Genomic DNA, 21,494 nt, shown 5'->3' on the forward strand with positions numbered 1-21,494 from the left:
GCTTGGCAAACTTTTTCTATAAAGACCCAAAGAACCAATATTTTATGCATTGCAGACTATATGGTCTTTGCGGCAAGCACTCAGCTCTGCTGTTGCAGCGCAGAGATAGTCATTGACAATACATAGATGAATAAGCGTGACTATGTTCCAATATAACTTTATTTATTGACACTGGAGTTCAAATTTCACACAATTATCATAGTTCATTAAATATTATTCTTTTAAAGATTTTTCTAATTATTTAAAAATGTAAAAACCATTCTTAGCTTGCAGACTGTACAAAAACACGCAGCAGGCTAGATTTGACCTGCAGCCCATAGTTTGCAGACCTCTCATGTGGAGAACTACTTAGGAAATATTAGTTTCCACTATGGCATGAATATTTAATTTGTTGCATCATTTAAAATTAATAATCCATTATGATACCTAATTCATCCCAAATGCTCAGTATACCTGTTTTTCTATTATGATTTATTTTGTTTGGCTTTATTATTGATTTTGTTTTGTTTCATTTACTTCTGTTCTTGTATTTTACTCTAATTTATATTTGTTTTAACTTTATATATCACATCAAAGTATTTTTGGGCATGAAAAGAGGAACATATATAAAAATTTTTTTAGATCTGTATTATTAATGGGCAAATTCAGCCTTCTTTTTGGGCCTGTTCTTAAACAGTTGCTTGATTTTATTAGGCTGAACTTGACATTACCATGGCTACCCTGAGAGAAAAGCAGACATTACTAAGACAAGTAGAAGATCAAATACGGGCTTTACAAGATGAATATGACAAAGGTGTAAATGAAAAAGAAAGCCTGGGTAAGTAACTCATAAAATTTACATTGGCCAAGAAATGCCTGATTTTCAGAAGTAGGAAGAATTTTTTGGGAATCAGGTTTTAGCTTTTATCCAATGTATAGAATGTATTTTCATTAGCCTTCTAGGATCAAATAAGAACTCATGTGTTTTATATATTCAACATCCTGTACCTGAACAAGCCTTACTGGAGCATGTTACATTAAAACACAAAACAGTATGTGAATTTGATTCAGAAACTAAATACTACAAGAATACAGAAAACAGTGTCTTCAGAGTTCTCGATATGGAAAAGGCAAACTTAGACTTGATTCTGAAATGGGAATGAATGCTGAATTGGTGTAAGGTTTCATAGAGATGTATTGACATCATTAGTTAAATAATGCTGTTCTGCTCTAAAAAGAAACAGGTAAATAAGCTTTTAATACTTTATGAAAATATTGAATAGTATAATCTGATTTTCTTAAAATTTTTCTAGCAAAGACTATGGCCCTGACAAAAGCACGTCTAGTACGTGCTGGAAAGCTGACGGCTGCATTGGAAGATGAACAGGTTCGATGGGAAGAAAGCATACAGAAGTTTGAGGAAGAAATCTCAAATATCACTGGGAACGTGTTCATAGCAGCAGCTTGTGTGGCCTACTATGGGGCTTTCACAGCCCAGTACAGGCAGTCAGTGAGTAACCCTGCTTTCTGTAAGGAGGGATGAGAAGCAGCTGAAACTGGAGCCGGGGGTGGTTCATTTTTCTGAGTTCAGATGGAGGCTCTACCCTGTAGAGGTTCTTCATGGTAGAATTTCCTTATATATTTCACAGTCCTTCACTCCCCCATCAGCCAGTGATGGTCTACCCCTAGGCTTTCCTTAACACGTTCCTCCCCTTCCTTCTCCTGTCTTAGAAAGCTATTCATCATTTACACAGCTCAAAAACCTGGGGGAAGGAAAAGAGACAATGAGTCCCCTACCCTTATGATCAGAAGTGGCACGTAAAGCCAGCCTGGATGAGATGTTCTCAATTGGTGAAACTGCAACAGAGGGCCAGTCAACAGAAAGGAGCAGGCAGGACCAGGAGGAATCTGTGCTTCCTTGGGCTTTTATCTTTATACAAAAGAAAGCCTCAGCCGGGTGTGGTGGCTCACGCCTGTAATCCCGGCACTTTGGGAAGCCGAGGCGGGTGGATCACCTGAGGTCAGGAGTTCAAGAGCAGCCTGGCCAACACTGTGAAACCTCGTCTGTACTAAAAAAAAATACAAAAATTAGCCAGGCAAAGGGGCGGGTGCCTGTGATCCCAGCTACTCGGTAGGCTGAGGCTGGAGAATTGCTTGAACCCAGGAAACAGAAGTTGCAGTGAGTGGAGATGGCGCCATTGCACTCCAGCCTGGGCAACAAGAGCAAAACTCTGTGAAAGAAAGAGAGAGAGAGAGAGAAAGGAGGGAGGGAGGGAAGGAAGGAAGGACGAGAGGGAGGGAGAAAAAAAAGAAAGACCGGCCTCTCATTTATCAGAGAATAAAAGTTTCATCTACATGCATTTTCTAGGAAATGAAATTATTTGAAAGAATTTTACAGTCATTTTTTTGAAATGTCTTCCTAAAAATGTTTACCCTTGTCCTTGAGTTATAAAACCTGATGTGGTACCCTCATATAGACTCTCCAGGAGCTCTCAGGTCTTAGGGTGCCATATTTCTCACTGGGGCCAGTTGTGCTTTTTGGGGACAGACAGGTCTCTATTGTGCACTCATTGAAGGAGGTAATATGCCAACATCCCTTTCCCTCATCTACTGACTGCTTGTACACCCTCAGTCATTGTGATAACCCCAAACTTCTCCACGTGCTTTCAGACTCTCCCAACAAGGAAAATACAAACCTGGTTGAAAACCACTGTGACAACCCAGTCATTTACACGTGAGATAACTGAGGTCCAAATAGAGGGAATGATGTTTCCAAAGTCACATGTAACTAATGGTAAAAAGTACCTAGGCCTCCTGATTTTGGTCTACTTCCTGTGTCCCATGCTCTGATGCCAGCACATCTGTGGAGACTGGGAGGGTTTAGCTCTTGAGCCACTGACTTACTGCTGCCCACCACATTTTGCATGTGCCCTCATTTACTGAGTTTTCCTGGCTCTACTCAAGTAATCCTTCCTCCTTCTACAGCTTATAGAGTGTTGGATCCAGGACTGTCAGTCTCTGGAGATCCCAATCGATCCTTCCTTCAGTCTCATTAACATTCTTGGAGATCCCTACGAGATACGGCAGTGGAACACTGATGGGCTGCCCCGTGACTTGATATCAACAGAAAATGGCATTTTGGTTACTCAAGGCAGACGATGGCCTTTGATGATTGATCCCCAAGATCAGGTGTGTAGCAAATACTTCAGAGAGTGACTTTTGGTTCTGCTTAATGTTGAGCTAGCTATTAAAAAATATAAAAGTGGGCTTCAATGTACTTTGAGATTTAGATTTAACATATGTGGAGATTTAGACCCAAAAGAGAGAGTTAAAGTCCTCTAGTCCAGTTCCCTCATTTTGTGGATGAGAAAGTAAGAAAGAAAGAATTGAAGTTCTCCCATGCTTGATTTTGATTGGTTTTGTTTAGGGGACTGACCATTTGTTTTTTGTTTTCTGTGAGGGCAGAAATCCACAGATCTTCATTCTTCTGTAGTCCTTGTTCCTAAAAGGTCTGAGGAATGAGATTGAAGTCAGGATATGATCGAATATTAGAGCAAGCCTGACTGGAATTTACAATTGACAGCATCCCATTTTCTGACTCCCTAAGTTCATGGATCAAGTTGTACTAAATAAGGTTTGGAAGAGGGAGCCACTGTGTAAGCAAGGGAGACCAACTTGAATACCATAAGCATGATCTCTGTTCCCAGATGACTCTTTTCTTTATTTCTTCCACATCTAAACAAAAAGAAGAGTCCCAAACATTGGGCTTAAAAGATGTCTTTATTGCCGGGAGGCAGGGCAGTATAGTTTATATATTTCCAATTTGTTTCTAGATTGAATAACATTTCCACACTTTCTTCTAAAGCTTTCGCTTTCTAGCCATTTATTATGCTCTGAAGCAAATGTTCTGCTCTGTGCTTTTCCAAACAGGCAAACCGTTGGATAAGGAACAAGGAAAGCAAAAGTGGTTTAAAAATCATTAAGCTTACAGATAGTAATTTCTTACAAATACTCAAGAATTCAATTCGACTTGGTTTACCTGTCTTACTGGAAGAGGTTTGATTTTCACTTCTTTTTCTCATGTTAGTTCCCAACTTTCAAATCATATCTGGAATCCTATATAGGCCACATCCCCGTCATGCTAAAGACACCAGTCAACTCCATTTTCAAATTGGTCAAACCGGTTCCTCTTCTCCTTAAACGATACATTATCACATTGCAAGAGGGGTAGCAGGGAGGGCCTGTTGACTTTCAGACATTGTTTTAGTGTTAAGAGGGCTGGCCTCTGTTTCCCGACACTGCTGTTTCACAGGCCTCATTATGGCCGTTGATGGTGAGCTGCCCTGAAAATTCACAACAGTAGTGCGGTCAGGATTATGTACATACACTAATGATATGAAGCCAGTAAAATATTCTAGTGGGTATAAACATTATTTTTTTACTTGGGTGTAAGTCAGAATTGGATTGAGTGAATTAGATAAGAATGAACTTTTGTTAAAAAAAAAAAAAAAGAAGGAGGAGGAGGGAGGGCAGTGTTGTTTGTTGAGTCTAGGTGCTCCATTTCTTTGGCTATCATTGCAAGAATGGATGTTTTTTAAATTGTTCCTTCATTCAAACATTATTTGAGAACCAGTGGCAAAAAATATGGATGTGGTTTCTGTCCTCAATAGCTTACAATCGAGGTGGGGACAGAGACAGTGAACAGAGAAAGAAAGAGAGAAGAAATGAGAGAGAGGGAGGGGAAGAAACTTGTGATCAAAGATTTGAAAGCGTAAAGAGAGAGAGTGGTGGCTGGTAGTCACCAATGGGTAGGCCACCAAGGCTGGTCTGATTTAGATATGTGGGTAAAGGGAGTAATTTAAGCTGTGACCTATGTGATGGGCTCAGCCATATGCCAGGCTTAGAGCGAAGGACTTCCCAAGCAAAGGGAACAGCACAAAGGCCCTGGGCACAAAAGAGATTGGTTAATGATCACGGTTTATTTTCCTATAAGTAATGAAAGAACGAGCGAGCAAAAACATGGGCTATGAGTTGAGTCTCAGTTTAACCGTGCCTAGAAGTATCACTGCTTCATCAGAAAGAAAGAAAGCTCAAAAAGACCATGGACCAGGGCAGTTTAGCTGCAGCACCTGCATAATGACTAGGAATTGTAATTAATATGTTAGCATTAACTAATATTTATTGCATGTTCACTCCGTGCCAGACGCTGTTCTCAGTATTTTATGTATATTAACTCATTAATCCTCACTGCCCCATCACAAGATAGTTACTATTGTTATTCCATTTTGTCAATGAGGAAACTGAGGCATGGAAGGGTTACATAAACTATCCAAGCAGCCTTGCCTGCCTAGGAAATCCGCAAGTTACACTATTCCCCACTCAAGCCACAAAGAGCACAAGGGGCCTCAGTGTGACCAAGCTTGGCCTTGACCAACATGAGGGTGGTTCTGTAATGGATCCCAGTCACAGGAGAGAATGAAGTCTCTAGAAAACTTTGGCACAGGTATTTTAGCCCCAAACTGGATTCCTGAACTCAGGTTTACTTCATGACATGCGAGATCCTGAGGGACTTTCCTCTTTCATGGCAGCGGACAAAAGGTTTTCTGTGATGTTCTGCCTCTGGACAGAAGAGTGTTTTAACTGTAGCGGAGTGCTCTTGGGAGAGTGGATGGGCCCTTGTCAGAGCCCCAGCCAGGAACAAGACACTCTGACTGGTTCTTCCCCACTCTCTGTGCCTTGGGGTCATCAGCATTATACACCTAGCTGCTTTCTACTTTGCTAGGGTGATATATTCAAACTTTGTCTCCACCCATTCATGGGCATGAAATCAGTTGTGACCATCTCAATCAACATTTTCAAATGAAATAGAGTTTTTTTGAATCCCAAAATTATATTGAATAAAGGTAAATTTTATCTCATAAACTTTTGTTTGAAGAATTTACATGTGTGAGTACCATGTCACAATGTAAAATAGATGTGTTACAATGGATGACAGTCAAATTTTGAAAGCCCCAGGCCACGGGACCCCATCACATATGTCCTGACATAAAGATGTTTCTGATGGGATCCCTGGGCAATGTCTGCATGCCCACATTCCTACCAACAGTCAGATTCACTTTGAGGAAAAAGGCATAATGGTCATGTAGAATAGGGGTTCATAGACTTTTTCTGTAAAGAGCCAGGGAGTAAATATTTCAGTTTTTGCAGGCCTCATGCAGTCTCTGTGCATATTCTTCTTTGTTTTGTTTTGGTTTAGTGTTTTTTTGTTTGTATGTTTTTACAACCCTTAAAAAGGTAAAAGCCATTTGTAGCTCAAGAGTCATAGAAAAATGGCCACATGGGGCCAGATTTGGCCTGCAGGCTGTCATTTGCCAATCCCTGGTTTTAAACAACCATGAAAACGAACAGATCTTCATTTGTGTGGGGCCTGTTGAAGTCCAACCCACAATGATTTAATCTACCCAGCTTCTCTCTTCTTCTCATGGAAATGAATAGTGTGTAAGATTAATGTAAATAGATATATTGCCTTCAGATGCTCTTATTTCCTTAGATTGCTAATAAAATGCTCACTGGAAAATAGGTACTGTTAGAGGTAGTGTGAGGATGTTAATAAATATCCATCAGATCACTGGAAAATTGTTCATTCACAGTATATTTTGAGGCCTAAGGAATTTTGTGAAGTTGATGCTATCTATTTTAATTGCTTCTTTTTGTGTTGTCCTGTTTTGTTTTAATTTCTAAGCTTAAGGAAACCTTGGATCCAGCTCTAGAACCCATTCTTTTGAAACAAATTTTTATCAGTGGTGGCCGACTACTCATCCGTCTTGGAGACTCAGACATTGATTATGATAAAAACTTTAGGTTCTATATGACAACCAAAATGCCAAATCCCCACTATCTGCCTGAGGTATGAACTACTGGTCTGGAATTCTCAACTTAACTGGATTATCATGGTGTAATGAATCTCTGAAGTTTGATGGGCTCCCACCCGAAGGGAAAGCTCTCCCCCATTCTCCCCTGTCTTCTATACACTCCCCTTTCTTCCACCATCCTCCATTCTTGCTTCTCTTCTGAGCTTTGATTCTGATTCCAATCACCCTTGTCATCACCATCTAGTTAGGTTGCAAGCCCCTGCCCACTGGGGCCCAAGCCGATGCTCTGTCTCGCCCCACTTCACACCTCTCCAGTGCCCTCGCCATCTCCCTTCTGGTCCACAGCCACTCCTTCTAAACACAGGACATCCCCCTTTTAAACTCTCTCTTTCCTCCATCAGCAAAGACTATTTTTGTCCCTGTTATGATGACTAATAAATGAATCAGAGCTTAGTTGAGAGTCCATGGGGCTGGGGTGTGGGGGAGGAGGATGTGTCATTATTTAAATGTGCAAATGCCCACAGCATACGTGCCCAAATAAAGAGGTCACCCATTTGAAAACTAGGAAGAAGACAACACTAGAGAATCATGATCTAGAGGTCCAGTGTCTATACTTAGAGTTATGGGTGGTGGGGGTATCTTGTCCCCTTCTCATGCTCTTAGATTCTTTGAGATGAGCTGTGTGAGCTCCACTCCATACATATGTCCCTGAGACTCAGAAGACAGTAGAAGAACCCCTACTCTAGTACTACAGTGTCCAAGGTAGTTGCAACAGAAATGAAGACAGCTGGAGCTCCATTGCCCCTCCCACAGATCTCCCACGGGGCTCTCCCTGGCCACAACCCCCCTCACATGCCCAGGTGCTGCCCCAGCTCCTGGCACATCTGTGCACTCTGCAGGCTCTTACCTAGGAAAGGAACTTGACCTCAGAACTTTACTTCTTACCACCACAACCCTCCCAAAAATATCCTTACATATACCATTCCAAAGAGTGTCACTTTCATTTTGACTGTTGAATTGCTCATAGCTATCTGTCTTCACCAGATGTGTTCAGGTTGAATGAAATTGACACACTTCTTGAATAAGATGGGGAAATATCATTGAAAGTTTAAGTTAGGATTTTCCTCGTCAGCCTCAAGGAGTTTAATTACACCTCCACTACCGGGGCTCATGTCCCAAGTCCCATTTCAGAGTTTAGAAAAGTGACCAACATTACCAGAGGCTGGGAAGGAGAATGGAGGGGAGCAGGAAGGTAGGGATAGTTAATGGGTACAAAAAATATAGTTAGATAGACTAAATAAGATTTAGTATATAATAGTGCAACAGGGTGACTACAGTCAACAATAATGTATTGTACATTTTAAAATAACTAACAGAGCATAATTAGAATGTTTTTAACTCAAAGACATGATAAATGCTTGAGGTGATGGATACTGCCCCCAAAAAAGAAGTGCGACCAATGTGCCAACTTTCACTCTTTGATTTCTCACTTATTTAACTTTTGAGAGGGTGTATTGCCCACAAGACCCAAGCCTAGCTCTGTCACGGGGTCAAATTATCCCATTTCCAGGATCCTCAAGTCAATCATCTCTAAAAAAGAGATCAATCCTACTTCAAGGATTTTGTAATAAGATAAATATTACAAACTTACAATATGTAATTTTACCATATTGCAAAATCCTTGAAGTACGATGCCATGTGTTCATTCACACACCCTTGTTATACTTACTGGTTTTTGCTATTGACTTATCGAGTGATGTCAGAATATATTATAGTAATAATTTTCCTTTTTTTTTTTTTTTTTTTTTGAGACGGCGTCTTGCTCTGTCGCCCAGGCTGGAGTGCAGTGGCCAGATCTCAGCTCACTGCAAGCTCCGCCTCCCGGGTTTATGCCATTCTCCTGCCTCAGCCTCCCGAGTAGCTGGGACTACAGGCGCCCGCCACCTCACCCAGCTAGTTTTTTGTATTTTTTAGTAGAGATGGGGTTTCACCGTGTTGGCCAGGATGGTCTCGATCTCCTGACCTCGTGATCCGCCCGTCTTGGCCTCCCAAAGTGCTGGGATTACAGGCTTGAGCCACCACGCCCGGCCATAATTTTTCATTAAAATGTTATTAGACAAAATATATAAAACTTTATTTGTTTATTATCAGTAATAGCTTCTTTCAAGCAAAGACACATTGCGTCATAAGTAACTAAGTGATTTTATTACCTCATTTAGTTCTCACAGCTACCCTATGAGTTTTCACTATAATTATCCAAATTTTTAAATATCAGAAACTAAAGCTCAGCACAGATGAGTGGCTCGTCCAAGATGACACAGTCACTAAAGGGTGCAGCTCAAATTTGAACCCAAGCTATCAATTCCAAAATACTGTTTTTAATCCTTCGCTGGCTCACCTTTCCATAAAACACGATCTAGGATTCTATGACTGTGGTGTCTGAGGAACAAGATTGTTACTCATACTGGCAGCGAAAAAATATGAGGATTTTATAAGCGACATTACACTTGAAGTATGTGTGGGGATAGGTGTGTGTGCAATTAGACCTGAGATACATCCACCTGGGTAGTAATGAGCCGTGTTCTAATAAAGAAAGGTATTTTATTAGTTTGCACTTAAGCATTTTTATGCACTCTGTGCTTCTCTTCCAGGTATGCATTAAAGTTACCATTATCAATTTCACTGTAACAAAATCAGGTCTGGAGGATCAGTTGTTAAGGTAAAAAAACAGGGAGTTGGGGGGAGAGAAGGGAGTGTCGTGGGTTTCCTAAATATTTTGTTTAGAAATATTGACAAAAGGCCGGGCGCGGTGGCTCAAGCCTGTAATCCCAGCACTTTGGGAGGCCGAGACGGGCGGATCACAAGGTCAGGAGATCGAGACCATCCTGGCTAACACCTTGAAACCCCATCTCTACTAAAAAAAATACAAAAAGCTAGCCGGGCATCGTGGCGGGTGCCTGTAGTCCCAGCTACTTGGGAGGCTGAGGCAGGAGAATGGCGTGAACCCGGGAGGCGGAGCTTGCAGTGAGCTGAGATCTGGCCACTGCACTCCAGCCTGGGCGACAGAGCCAGACTCTGTCTCAAAACAAAAAAAAAAAAAAGAAATATTGACAAAGAAAATTTTCTGCTGTGTGAAAACGCTACACATGAAACCTTAATCAAAAAAACACAAGTAAGTGGCCAAGTTCTTTACCATTTCCGTAGCTGCTCAGACAGCTGATCTTGTCTGCCGTCTTCTCAAGGACGTCAAGGATAGACCCTTAATTCCCCACCCCCACTGTTTGAACCAGGCTGGCAGCCCAGCCCTGCCTCTTCCCTTCACTAGGATTTCCATCTTGGGCAAGTGAACGAAGTCAGTCTTTCTGTTGTTCCTAGAAATGCAGTGGTCCATACCTGTGAAAAAGCAGCTTCTCCAAACATATTTGTTCCAGCTTCACTGGTCTTTAGGTGGTTTCTTAGTGTATTTAACTGTCCACTTCAAATATATGTGTGTGTGTATATATATATTCTTAGTATATTCTGTATGTGATTAGATCCCTATTTCCCAAATATTGGATTATGAGTTGTTAATATTAATCATCAGAATTAGCCAAGAGGTTCAGGAAACAAATTTTTTAAATATTTATTAAAATAATAACATTGATGTTGATTCAAAATTAATTTTATATTTAATATATCTTTAACCAACAGATATATACACATATGTATGTATATAGGAATACATACGTATTTTTATTCACTATAAAGAAACATATAATTTAGACCCATGTTCAAAAGAATTATCCCTTATATTCAAGTCAAGATCATCCTGACTTACCCATGTTGTCACTAATGAGCTTGAGTCTTATTTCTCTAGCTTGTTTTAGGAATTATTCTGCTAGCTGCTAACTTGCTTACCTTCCACTAGGATAACTTCTTTCCAATTAAAGGTTATTTCACCATATTTTATGAATACATTGTAAGGACTTGGCTGAACATTTTGCATACCAGTTTATTCCTGTGCATAGTTAAGCTCAGCTGTGTCACTAAGCTCCCTGCATGTTAGGCTGCCTGGGACAAGAAGGAAAAGTGCCCTGATAAGAACACAGGAAATGCTGGGACTCAGTCATGGTGCAGTACCTCCCTGCTATTTTTCCTAGATTTATGGTATTGCAAAGGAAAGCTAACAGCCCTCAGCCAGGGTGAGGATGGAGCTGGGTCTGCCTGTGTTCTGACAGGCCGTCACCTATTTCAGTTGCCCTCTGCTCTGCTGAGCTCCTGAACAGGCAGTGATACTCATTGTGCTCAATTGCTCATTGCAATTTTCCTCAGATCCTCTCAATTTTGAACACCACAGTTCACCTCCCTGCCTCCTGGAGAATGCCAACCACAATGCCTTAGTCCTTCTGAGGCAGCACAAGGCCATTTTTCAACTTCAAGGAATTCCATTCAGCCACCCAGACTGTCCACCTCCTTCTGTCTTCCTTTCTATTTCCAGAAACTCTAACTCACCTCGCAGACTTTTGGCAGGCTTTTTTGATTCTTAACTTGACTAATTTGATTAATGTTTCTCTCAAACTGTTTCCTGAGCTCACCTTTATCTTAAAATATTCCTTAAACTACTGTCTTCTGAAAAACTTATTTAAACAATTGAATTTGAGGTTATGATTTTTAATATTCTTTATATAATAATTTCAGGGTGTCTGAATTCTCCATGTACATAACAAGTAAATAATGGGTTGTTACTTGAGGCAGCATACTAGTAACAGTGCATGCTGGAGCCAGCAGACCCAGGCACAAGCCCAGCTTCTCATAGCCATGTGATCTCCGGAAGTGACCCACTAGAGTCTGTTTGTTCATCTGCAAGCTGGGGGTGATAACCACAGTGCCCACCTTATGGGGGCATTCAAAGGATTAATAGATAATCCACATAAAACTCTTAGCAGGGTGCATTGCATTGAGTAGTGCTTAATAAAGATTAACTCTTGCAAATGGAGACTGGGAGCAAATTGTGAACGAACAAGTAAAGGGAGATATAAACTCACATGTTTATACAAGGGTGAAGCTGGAGGTAAGGCTCCTTTTTCATATGCAATCAAAAATCATTTCATGGAGGTGATGTGATTTCAGAATCTCCCATGTTGGTACAGAAAGACTATTCAAGGCATCATAAATATTCCAGGCACCGTTTTCTTCTTAGCACAAGCAAATGTTAGAGATAGAAATTGAATGATTAGAGAGATCAAGTATTAAGCAGGTCTTCCTAAGAGATGAACAGAAGGTATGGAAACTTCAGTAGTGTGCATCTCTAAAATACAAGATAAAGGATCAGAATTGACATGTAGTTGAGTCAGAAGCTTCTGTGTAAACCCAGCAAAAGAGACATGGTGTGCATTCAGATTCGGCCATCAGCATTAATGCTCAGCTAAATAGTATTAAGAATAAGAACAATTACAAACAGAGAAAGAAAAATAGAAGCAACTTTGAGGCACTGGCAGAGACATAATTTAGGTATCTAAACTTTGGTTTTAGTGATGTGGTGCGACTTGAAAAACCCAAGTTGGAAGAACAAAGAATCAAGCTCATCGTGAGGATCAACACTGATAAAAACCAGCTGAAAACTATTGAAGAGAAAATCCTGAGAATGCTCTTTACCTCTGAAGGAAATATTCTGGACAATGAAGAACTTATTGACACACTGCAGGATTCAAAGGCAAGTAAAATATTTTTAGTATTTATGGAAAGTGTGTTACTTCAAAAGTTATAACAGCCTTTGAGGGTCCTGTAAGGGCTTTTAAAGCAAGACGGGGGCTACACTGGGCTTCCATGGACACACAGACAGGTGCCTGCCTGTCAGGGCTCCTTGCCAACCACAGAAACTTGGAGAAACTGTAGACCACCACTCCTCTTGTCTTGTCTGCATTTCTTAAATAAAACACGTAATGTAAAGAACTGGGACAGGATATAAATTGAAAGGAACAAACACAACAAACTTTCATATGAATGCCATCACCTGCAGGAAGCCTCTCTCTGATATTCCCAGTTGGAAATAACTTCCTCCTCCTCAGAACTTCTATAGTGTCTTATCTGAATCTCTACTACAGCACTTGTCACTGTTTATCCTGTGTCACAGTTACCCAATTACATGGCTTATCTCTTCTGTTGGGTTGTTAAGTTCCATGCAGTGGGAATCTGCGAATAGTTCATTTTGATATTCCTTCTCCAAGGATTACACATGGTGGTTGCACACAATTGGTACTCAACAAAAATGTGTTGATAGTAAGATGAAGTTTTACCTTAAACTTAAAATTCTTCAGTAAATTATTTCTCAGATTCAAACCATCATTTAAGGAGTGTATACTAAGAACACAGCTTACAAAATGATTTTCATCCACTTCTGAGAAACAAAATAATTTACTAAAAAAATCCCCTTGACTTTATTAAGCCAGAAGCACATAGGTTATCTTTTTTGCTTTTGTTGACATCAAAACTGGTTGACTGCTTTGTATTGTACAGTCCCTTGAGATTGCAGTATTAAAACAGTAATAAGCAAGTAATTTGTTTTCTTCCTCTCTCCTTTTGCTTTTCTGTTCATAGGTCTCTTTATCCTCCTCTCGTTTATTCTTCCTTGGGATTTTTATTTCTGGTAGTTGTCTGTTAACCCACTTGTTTTTATTTTTAGCAAAGTTTTACATGCCAACTCTTTAAAGAATGAAATATTTCTACAAGGCTTATTATGAAAAATAGCATTCCCTGCCTTCTCTTCCCACCAGCCACCCATGCCTCCCTTCACAGAGGCAGCTTTCTTGATTTTTTGTTTTTTGTTTGTTATTTTGTTTTGTTTTGAGACAGGGTATCACTCTGTCACCCAGGCTGGAGTGCAGTGGCATGATCATGACTCACTTCAGCCTTTATCTCCTGGGCTCAACCCATCCTCCTCCATCAGCCTCCTGAATATCTGGGACCACAAATGCACAACACCATGCCCAACTAATTTTTCGCTTTTTTATTTTTTATTTTTTGTAGAGACAGTGTCTCACTATGTTGCCCAGGCTAGTCTTAAACTCCTAGCCTCAAGTAATCCCCCTGCCTTGGCCTCCCAAAGTGTTGGAATTACAGGAATGAATCACTCTGCCGGCCAAGGGAGCTACTTTCATTTTGCATCTTAACTGTTATCTGTACCCCTAACACACACACACACACATACACACACACACACCTTCCCATCCTCTGGCCTCCCACTGTAGTTATATCCCGATTATAGCTGAACATTAAATGTTAACATTGGCTAAGGGTGAAGATCTGGCTATAAGTATTTGGGGTCTGAGAGGAGAAGGGCTAGGGTCTCAGCATCCAGTGTGCATACAGTCACCCAGTCACTCTGTTTTAGTTCCTTCCTTGCATCAAAAATCCCTCTGTTTTACTTTCTCCAAAGGAAATTTCTATTTTTTCTGCCAGGATGAGAAAGGGACAAACCCCTGGCCGTGGGTGGCGTAGGAAGATGACCTAGGGAGTCTTACCACCAATTCTTATTTTAAGCCCTTCCCACTTCCAAGAGTGCTTCTTGCACTAATTCTTAAGCCTTTGAGGAGGATTCTGTTTTATAAATTGGGTGAGTTCATGGCTCTCCACTTTTGCCAGTGTAGGAATCCATTTTTATGGGTGTGCTAAGTCATTGCCACCCTTCTGTCTGCTTTCGAGCTCCCAAAATTCATTGATATTTCCTCTCCCATTCTTCCTATCTTTATGGGTTTACTCTGCATTTTTAAGCCTTTTCCTACAATTTTAATGTAACTTCACTAGGAAGTAAAGGTAGATACACATGCGATGACTGCCATCTTTATCTATAAGCTGGCTTATTTGTTTTGCAAGAAGCTGCCTTGGAGTCATCCTTTCTATAGAGCAGGGATCAAACTGATCCTTGGCTGCATTTCCTGCCACTTCTTGGCTACAGTTTATATGCCTCTCAACTCTCAGAATCCTTGCATAAAAATATGTCTTATATTCTCTCAACATGGCTGAAACCTCAAGTCTGTAGGGCATAATGTCTACAAGTAGTTGCCAAACTCAACAGAGGCATATAGTATTCTAATATTCTTTGGCAAAGAAAAGAAAATGATCCACTTTCCTTCTCTTTAGCCCTGAGTTCTACATTATCAGTGCCTTGTGCTCCCTAAGACATAAAGAATTATTTGTTAGTGGGCCTGCACGATCCACCAGCTGCTCCCGTATAACTTTTTTTTTTCTACTTGGATTTGAAAGCTTTAGTTGAGTCCCATATTAAGATAGGGGTTTCCTACTCAACTCTGCCCTTTATTTCCCCTTCAGCTCCCTAAGGGGATATTACAGGGAGAGTTTGAACTTTCTGATTCCTGGAAACAGTGTCTGCACTGAATCCTTCCCCTCCCTTTCCTGGTGGGCTGGGGTAAACAGTCTAGACTTACACTCTTTATTATGGTAGGTAGCCACTAGCCATAGGTGGCCGTTGAGCACTTCAAATATGGCTAACCTGAATTAAGATGTGTTGGTAGTGTAAAATACACAACAGATTTCAACAGATTCCAAAGAAACAAAATATCTCAGTAACTTTCACGTGGATTATATGTTGATAAAATATTTGGGGTATATTAAAATATATTATTAAAATTAATGTCACTTATTTTTTATTTTTAATAAATTTAGAACATGTATGATTATGTGGCTCACATTCTATTTCCATTGAAAAGCACTGGTCTATACAGGAACCTGATGATTCCTTTTAGCTTTGATGGAGCAAATACTGAGCAGTCAGTTCCCTTGATGATTTTTCATGGTCCCTGCTCTAGACCCTTTGACTTTCTAGAGACAAAAGGATCTCCCAACCTAAGGATATCCACCTCTGGAAAACAATGGGGGAAGGGAGGGGAGGCAGGGACACACAGCAGTAGAAAGAGAGAGACTGAGAGACACAGAGAAGGGAATCTTGAAGGTCCATTGGGCAGAGGGCTCCCCAGACCCACAAACCCAAAATGCAGAAAGCCAAAAGACCTTGAAAGCATCTCTAACTCACTTAGGGTTATAATCCTCCACAAACAACAGCTTCTATCCCATATGTCTATACCTGGGAATACTAGGTAAAGAACAAGAATATTAGTCACCCTTGTTATTCCAGGGAGGGATGTGGTACCACTCACTGCCTCCAAGCCACTCTCTAGTCCCTTCTTTCGGGCATTTTCCTGGGTATCCCTTCTCCTTTCATTCCTTCATTCATTGTGCGAGCCCTGGACTGCTCACAAAGAAGTTCGGGAGCAATTCAGAGTGCTACAATAGTGTTTGCATTGCAGGAGTAACTCAGATTGAGTCTCAGAGACGTGCTCCTTCTGTGTTTTCAAAGCTACTTGTATTGCTTGCTGCCCTCTGCCTATTCCTAACTCTGGAAGGAAGAAAGGTCAGCTTATTCAGAAGGTCAATGAACTCTGAGACTCAGTCATTCCACCTGGGGACCCCTTACTATAATCACCAACTCATTCTATCCTTGTTTCTTCCCTAGACCTAACTGGATACATTCCAGATGTCCCACTATTTTTCTGGAACAGATCCCTAAGAATTTGTTATTGTATGTTTATTCAGATCACTTCTGGTGCCATTAAAACCAGGCTGGAAGAAGCAGAGTCCACTGAGCAAATGATCAATGTGGCTCGTGAGAAGTATCGTCCAGTGGCCACTCAAGGCTCTGTAATTTACTTTGTCATTGCAAGCCTCTCAGAAATAGATCCTATGTACCAGTATTCATTAAAATATTTTAAACAGGTAAGTGTGTTCTTGTTGTTAATGAAAGTCATCTCTTTGGCCTCCATTACACCGTTGAATTACTTCTTGCCTCACACAAGCCATAAGTCTAGTTATCAGGTAGAATCTCCCAGGTGCACACATGGTTCAAGAGTGGTTCCAGTCAGGCATGGTGGCTCACACCTGTAATCCCAGCACTTTGGGAGGCCGAGGTGGGTGGATCACCTGAGGTCAGGAGTTACCCTGGCCAACATGGGGAAATCCCATCTCTACTAAAAACACAAAAATTAGCCAGGCATGGTGGCGGGTGCCTGTAATCCCAGCTACTCGGGAGGCTGGAACAGGAGAATTGCTTGAACCCAGGAGGTGGATGTTTCAATGAGCCAAGATCGTGCCACTGTACTCCAGCCTGGGTGACAGAGCAAGACTCTGTCTCAAAAAAAAAATTTAAAAATTTTTTAAAAAGAGTGATTTCACCAGCCCTTCCAAAGATGCAGTATTTAGAATAGAGTTAGTGATTATTATATATATATATATGTGTGTGTATACATAAAATTTAGAATTTTTTTAAAGATTTGATTGCCCAGTATGCACAGAACACTGTAGAGGAAGAGAAGAAAGCTGCTTTGCAAGTTTCATTTGCTCCTGACTTCCTCAACTAACTAGCATGCTTGTTTTCCTTCATGCCTGCCTTTCTTTCTTAAGAGTCACAGCTCAGTCCCATTTCTTTAGACATCCTCTGCAGTAATCTAGATTCCTTTCCACTGTTAGTGTTTTTTGTTGTATCTCAAGTTCGAACAGCACTGACCTTAACCAAATTGGTTTATGTATCTTTTGTTTCCCAAACCTTTATGCAACAACCTGTCCCTCTTCCTTCTGTGCGCCCACTTTTGACTTAGAGGAATCTCTTTCCTTTGTTCCTGTCCCACTTTCACCATATGACTATGAGACTCTTGTTTTATTTCACCCTCTCTTCTTTATCTCATGTTCACAGTTGAATTTCATCTGCTGTCTCGTGAGTAGGATGTTTTCACTCCTTATCCTCTTTGTAGCAGCATTCATTTTTTCCAAAAGCAAATTCAATGCCACAAAGCTTCAGCAGGCAATGTCAATTTTGCTAAAGACTTCCAGGGAAGACAGAGAGTTTGCATTACTCACTACACAACAAGACTTACCAAGCATCTGCATCAGAGGTTCTCTCAGGTGCCAGTGACCTCCTCTCAGCCCACCCGACCACAGCCTCCCTGGCTCAGTCTTCCCATCAGCTCCTACTTCTTCTTGGCAGTGCTATCTCCTTTTCTGGGCAAAACAGTTTAACTTACTCTCACTTTTCTGTTTATCCATGCTTATACCCTACCTATGACATAACTCAGTCAACACAGGCCTCTCCCTCCATACATGCCACTCAGTAGAAAACAGTAGAGAATAGTAAACATAAAGCTCTTTCCCTGCAACACATCTCTATTTCCTGTTATATGCCCCTGTATAGTCAATGCTGGCTCACACACCTGGAAGCCAGGCCAGTCTAGGCCTAGTGTTTTCAAAACACTGTTCCACAGACCTAGGTCCTAAATGAATTTTCACAGATATGGCCCATCAACACAATTTAGACTCTATAGCCTGGAATTCAAAGCCACATCCAGCCTGTCCCTGTTTCATCTCTCCAGTCACATTTCTCACAACTCCTGTGCAACAGCCAAATTGATCCATTTACATTCCCAAGACTAACTGGATGCTTTTGTGTTTCTGACACTCCCTCTGTTTGGAATGCCCTTCCTCCCAACCCAAATGCCACCTTCTCCACCAAAGCCTGCTACTGGAGCTGCAAACATCTAGAGGCTGACTGGAATGAACATCCGAAATGGCTGACTCACATGGCTGGGCTGTCACCCATGGCACCTGCAGTGGCCTCTCCATGTGGCTTGGGTTTCTCACTACAGGGCACCTGGGTTCCAAGAGGGCCTCTCCCCAAAGTAAATGTTCAAAGAAACCAAGATGGGAGCTCTAGGACTTCTGACCTAACCTTGGATTTCATGCAACATCAATTCGGCTACAGTCTATTGATCAATCAAATCACTAGGATAGTCCATGTTTGAGAGAAGGGGATTTAGACTCCACCTCTCAATGGGAAGAGTAGCAAACAGTTTCAGCAGTCTTCATCCAAAACATTTGATATGCTTCATCTGGCATAATGTTATCCCACATTGCCTTGTGTGGTTGGCTTCTCTCTCCTGCTGGAGGCTGAACTCCCAGGAGGCAAAAATGAAGCCTTACCCATCCCATATCCCCAATGGTGCTTAGTGCCATATAATGCTCATGAGTGTTTCATCAATGAAGAGTCTGTTTTGATCTCTGCATATAAAATTCCAACACTTCTTCTTGAACTTCAAATAGTCAAACAATTCTGATGACAGCTTGATTTTTTTTCTCTAAAGGTCTTATTTAGTACCCTTGATAATGGTTGGAGGTCCAGGAACAATTTCTGTTTCCAGGAGAGAATGGAAATGAGGAATTGAAAGAAATGGGAGTCAAGTTGTTTAGATAGGCCTGGGCTGTCTTTCAACAAGATGTTCATTTTAGCAGCCTTTAAAAGCCATCTGTGCTGGGTTCAAACCTCAATTCCTAGAGGCAAGGGTTTGGGTTCTCATATCTCTGCTCCCTTCCTTTAGTTGACAGGTATTAACCCAAGCAAAATAAGGATTACCAAATCCTGTAATGCCACCTAAATGACTTTTTGATAATACTTTTCTTATCCTGGGTGTTTTGGAATTTATGCTCTTCAAGGTTTTAAAATCTCCTTCAAGAAATAAAAGTGAAAAGGCCCTGGAATATCTTGGGCTGAAAGTAAAAGCGATACAGGATGAATCATCAAAGCTCTGGAGTTCTACAGATTAGAAGGGAAACCAGAAATCCAAAACATATTTGTAGATGACAGTCTTGGCCAGGATACCCTCTACCAAACCCATTTCACAGTGAAATTCTTTAGAGAATTTTGAGATTTACCAGTTGTATTTTGGTACCATATTTATCACATATTCACTGGGCTTTAACCTCTATGCTTCTTGCCAGGTTGTTAAAGAGGGCTGAGTCCTCTTTTCTCCTGAGTGTGTTAAAACAACACTCTATTACCCTTGTCAACCAAACTTTCAGAAGAATCAACAAGGACTTTCCCAATTCCCTATAATAATTGTAGGCTTCCTCTAAGCCCTTTTAACGTAGGGGAATTGAGACCTATTTTGGTGAGGAGACTGACACAATTGGGCCCTTTCCCTTTGTGCTCCATCCTGTTAGTAGAAGAGGTGGGTAGGAGAGGCCTGCACAGCCTCAGCACAGTTATTTCTAGGAAGAAGTAGAGGACACGTCTTGACCCTAATCTGCTTTGGTCCTTAGCAGGCTTCTAGCTGCCAGTCTGTTTTGATCGGTCTGCCCTCACCATGAACATATATCTTGATCCCAGGGATTGGGCAGGTACTACCTCACTTCCCACTTTACCCCTCAGGCTGTGGATCCTGAGACCACAAACACATGCTCCTCGGGGCCCTGATGGGACTTCCCTGAGTCTCTGCTGCAAGATCCCTCCTTGCTCCATGACTTCCATGGAAGGCCACACATTCAGGTTCTGCTCAGTTTCCTCACACAGCTTGGGACCTTTAGAAATTTTTGATCTTCCTTCCACTCCACTTAGAAGTTGCAGAAAATGGGTAGGACTACATCAGGCCTCATCCCTCAATGCCACCATCTCTACTGCCTTACCAGTATCTTTATAATATGGGGCACCTTTGCAGTAGTGATTCTCCTTTCAAAATTTACAGGTAGGAAACAGGGTAGAAATCTCCTTTAAAATCACCAAAATCAGTTTCTCTTAAATTTCAGGGAAAATTCTAGCACATTATTTCTACACCCTAAGAATTATCTTGGGGAGGTGCTAAGAAATAAGCATGAGCTTACCTTGCTCTTACATCTCTCACCCCAAAATACAGGGTTTATCAAATCTGAGTTGAAGATGTTAAAAAAAACTGGTCCTGCCAGCTCACCTCCATTTTCCAAAGTTTCATGTCTCACATCAAGATGATGCTTTTGAATATTGTCAAGAACTTGGCATTAGTCCATTTCTTAAAAATAGGAGAGAAAGGGGAGTGTAGAAAACAAATATCATATATCACTTTGGGATGAATTCTAGACTTTTTCATAGTACAGTAAGTCCTCACTTAATGTTGAGGATAGGTTCTTGGAAACTGTGACTTTGTTAAGCAAAATGACATATAATGAAACCAATTTTTTTGGTCTCATCAGTGTAATAGCAAAATGACTTTGAATGCAAGGTTGTTCATAATTCAAAGACCTGCTGTGCGTAATTTCACTTAAAGTCTCGGTTTCCAAGAACCTATCGGCCACATTGAGGACTTACTGTATTCATCTCCCATGCTGCTGTTTACTCACTGAATGCAAACAAGGGAGACAGAGATTTTTTCTTCTCTACAGAGAATGAATTAAATCAGAGACATTGATAGAGCTCTCTTTCGCACAGTTGTTCAATACCACCATTGAAACTTCTGTAAAGACGGAAAATCTACAACAGCGCCTGGACATACTACTAGAACAAACTCTCCTAACTGCTTATGTCAATGTTTCAAGAGGACTTTTTGAACAACATAAACTCATCTACAGCTTTATGCTCTGTGTTGAGATGATGCGTCAGCAAGGAACCCTAACTGATGCTGAATGGAATTTCTTTCTCCGAGGTTCTGCAGGATTGGAAAAGGTACCTGATTCCCATTTAGATGATGATTCATATGGTCTGGCTGTGTCCCCACCCAAATCTCATTTTGAATTGTAGCTACCATAATTCCCATGTGCTATAGGATGGACCTGGTGGGAGATAACTGAATCAGGGGG

At 41.1% G+C, this 21,494-nt stretch overlaps 1 protein-coding gene across 1 annotated transcript in view; it reads left to right on the plus strand.

Annotated features, from left to right (window-relative positions):
• The window catches only part of DNAH6 (dynein axonemal heavy chain 6), a 353,105-nt gene that overhangs the window by 235,617 nt on the left and 95,994 nt on the right, over positions 1-21,494 (plus strand). The window contains exons 53-61 of the mRNA XM_033175267.1: positions 694-817; positions 1,293-1,489; positions 2,965-3,168; positions 3,910-4,035; positions 6,722-6,886; positions 9,503-9,570; positions 12,363-12,543; positions 16,440-16,619; positions 21,127-21,360. Coding sequence (XP_033031158.1) covers positions 694-817; positions 1,293-1,489; positions 2,965-3,168; positions 3,910-4,035; positions 6,722-6,886; positions 9,503-9,570; positions 12,363-12,543; positions 16,440-16,619; positions 21,127-21,360 — 1,479 coding nt within the window. The remainder of the gene's footprint in view (positions 1-693; positions 818-1,292; positions 1,490-2,964; positions 3,169-3,909; positions 4,036-6,721; positions 6,887-9,502; positions 9,571-12,362; positions 12,544-16,439; positions 16,620-21,126; positions 21,361-21,494) is intronic.

The sequence above is a fragment of the Trachypithecus francoisi genome, unplaced genomic scaffold (assembly GCF_009764315.1).
Source record: "Trachypithecus francoisi isolate TF-2019V2 unplaced genomic scaffold, Tfra_2.0 Lachesis_group17, whole genome shotgun sequence".
NCBI lineage: Eukaryota > Metazoa > Chordata > Mammalia > Primates > Cercopithecidae > Trachypithecus > Trachypithecus francoisi.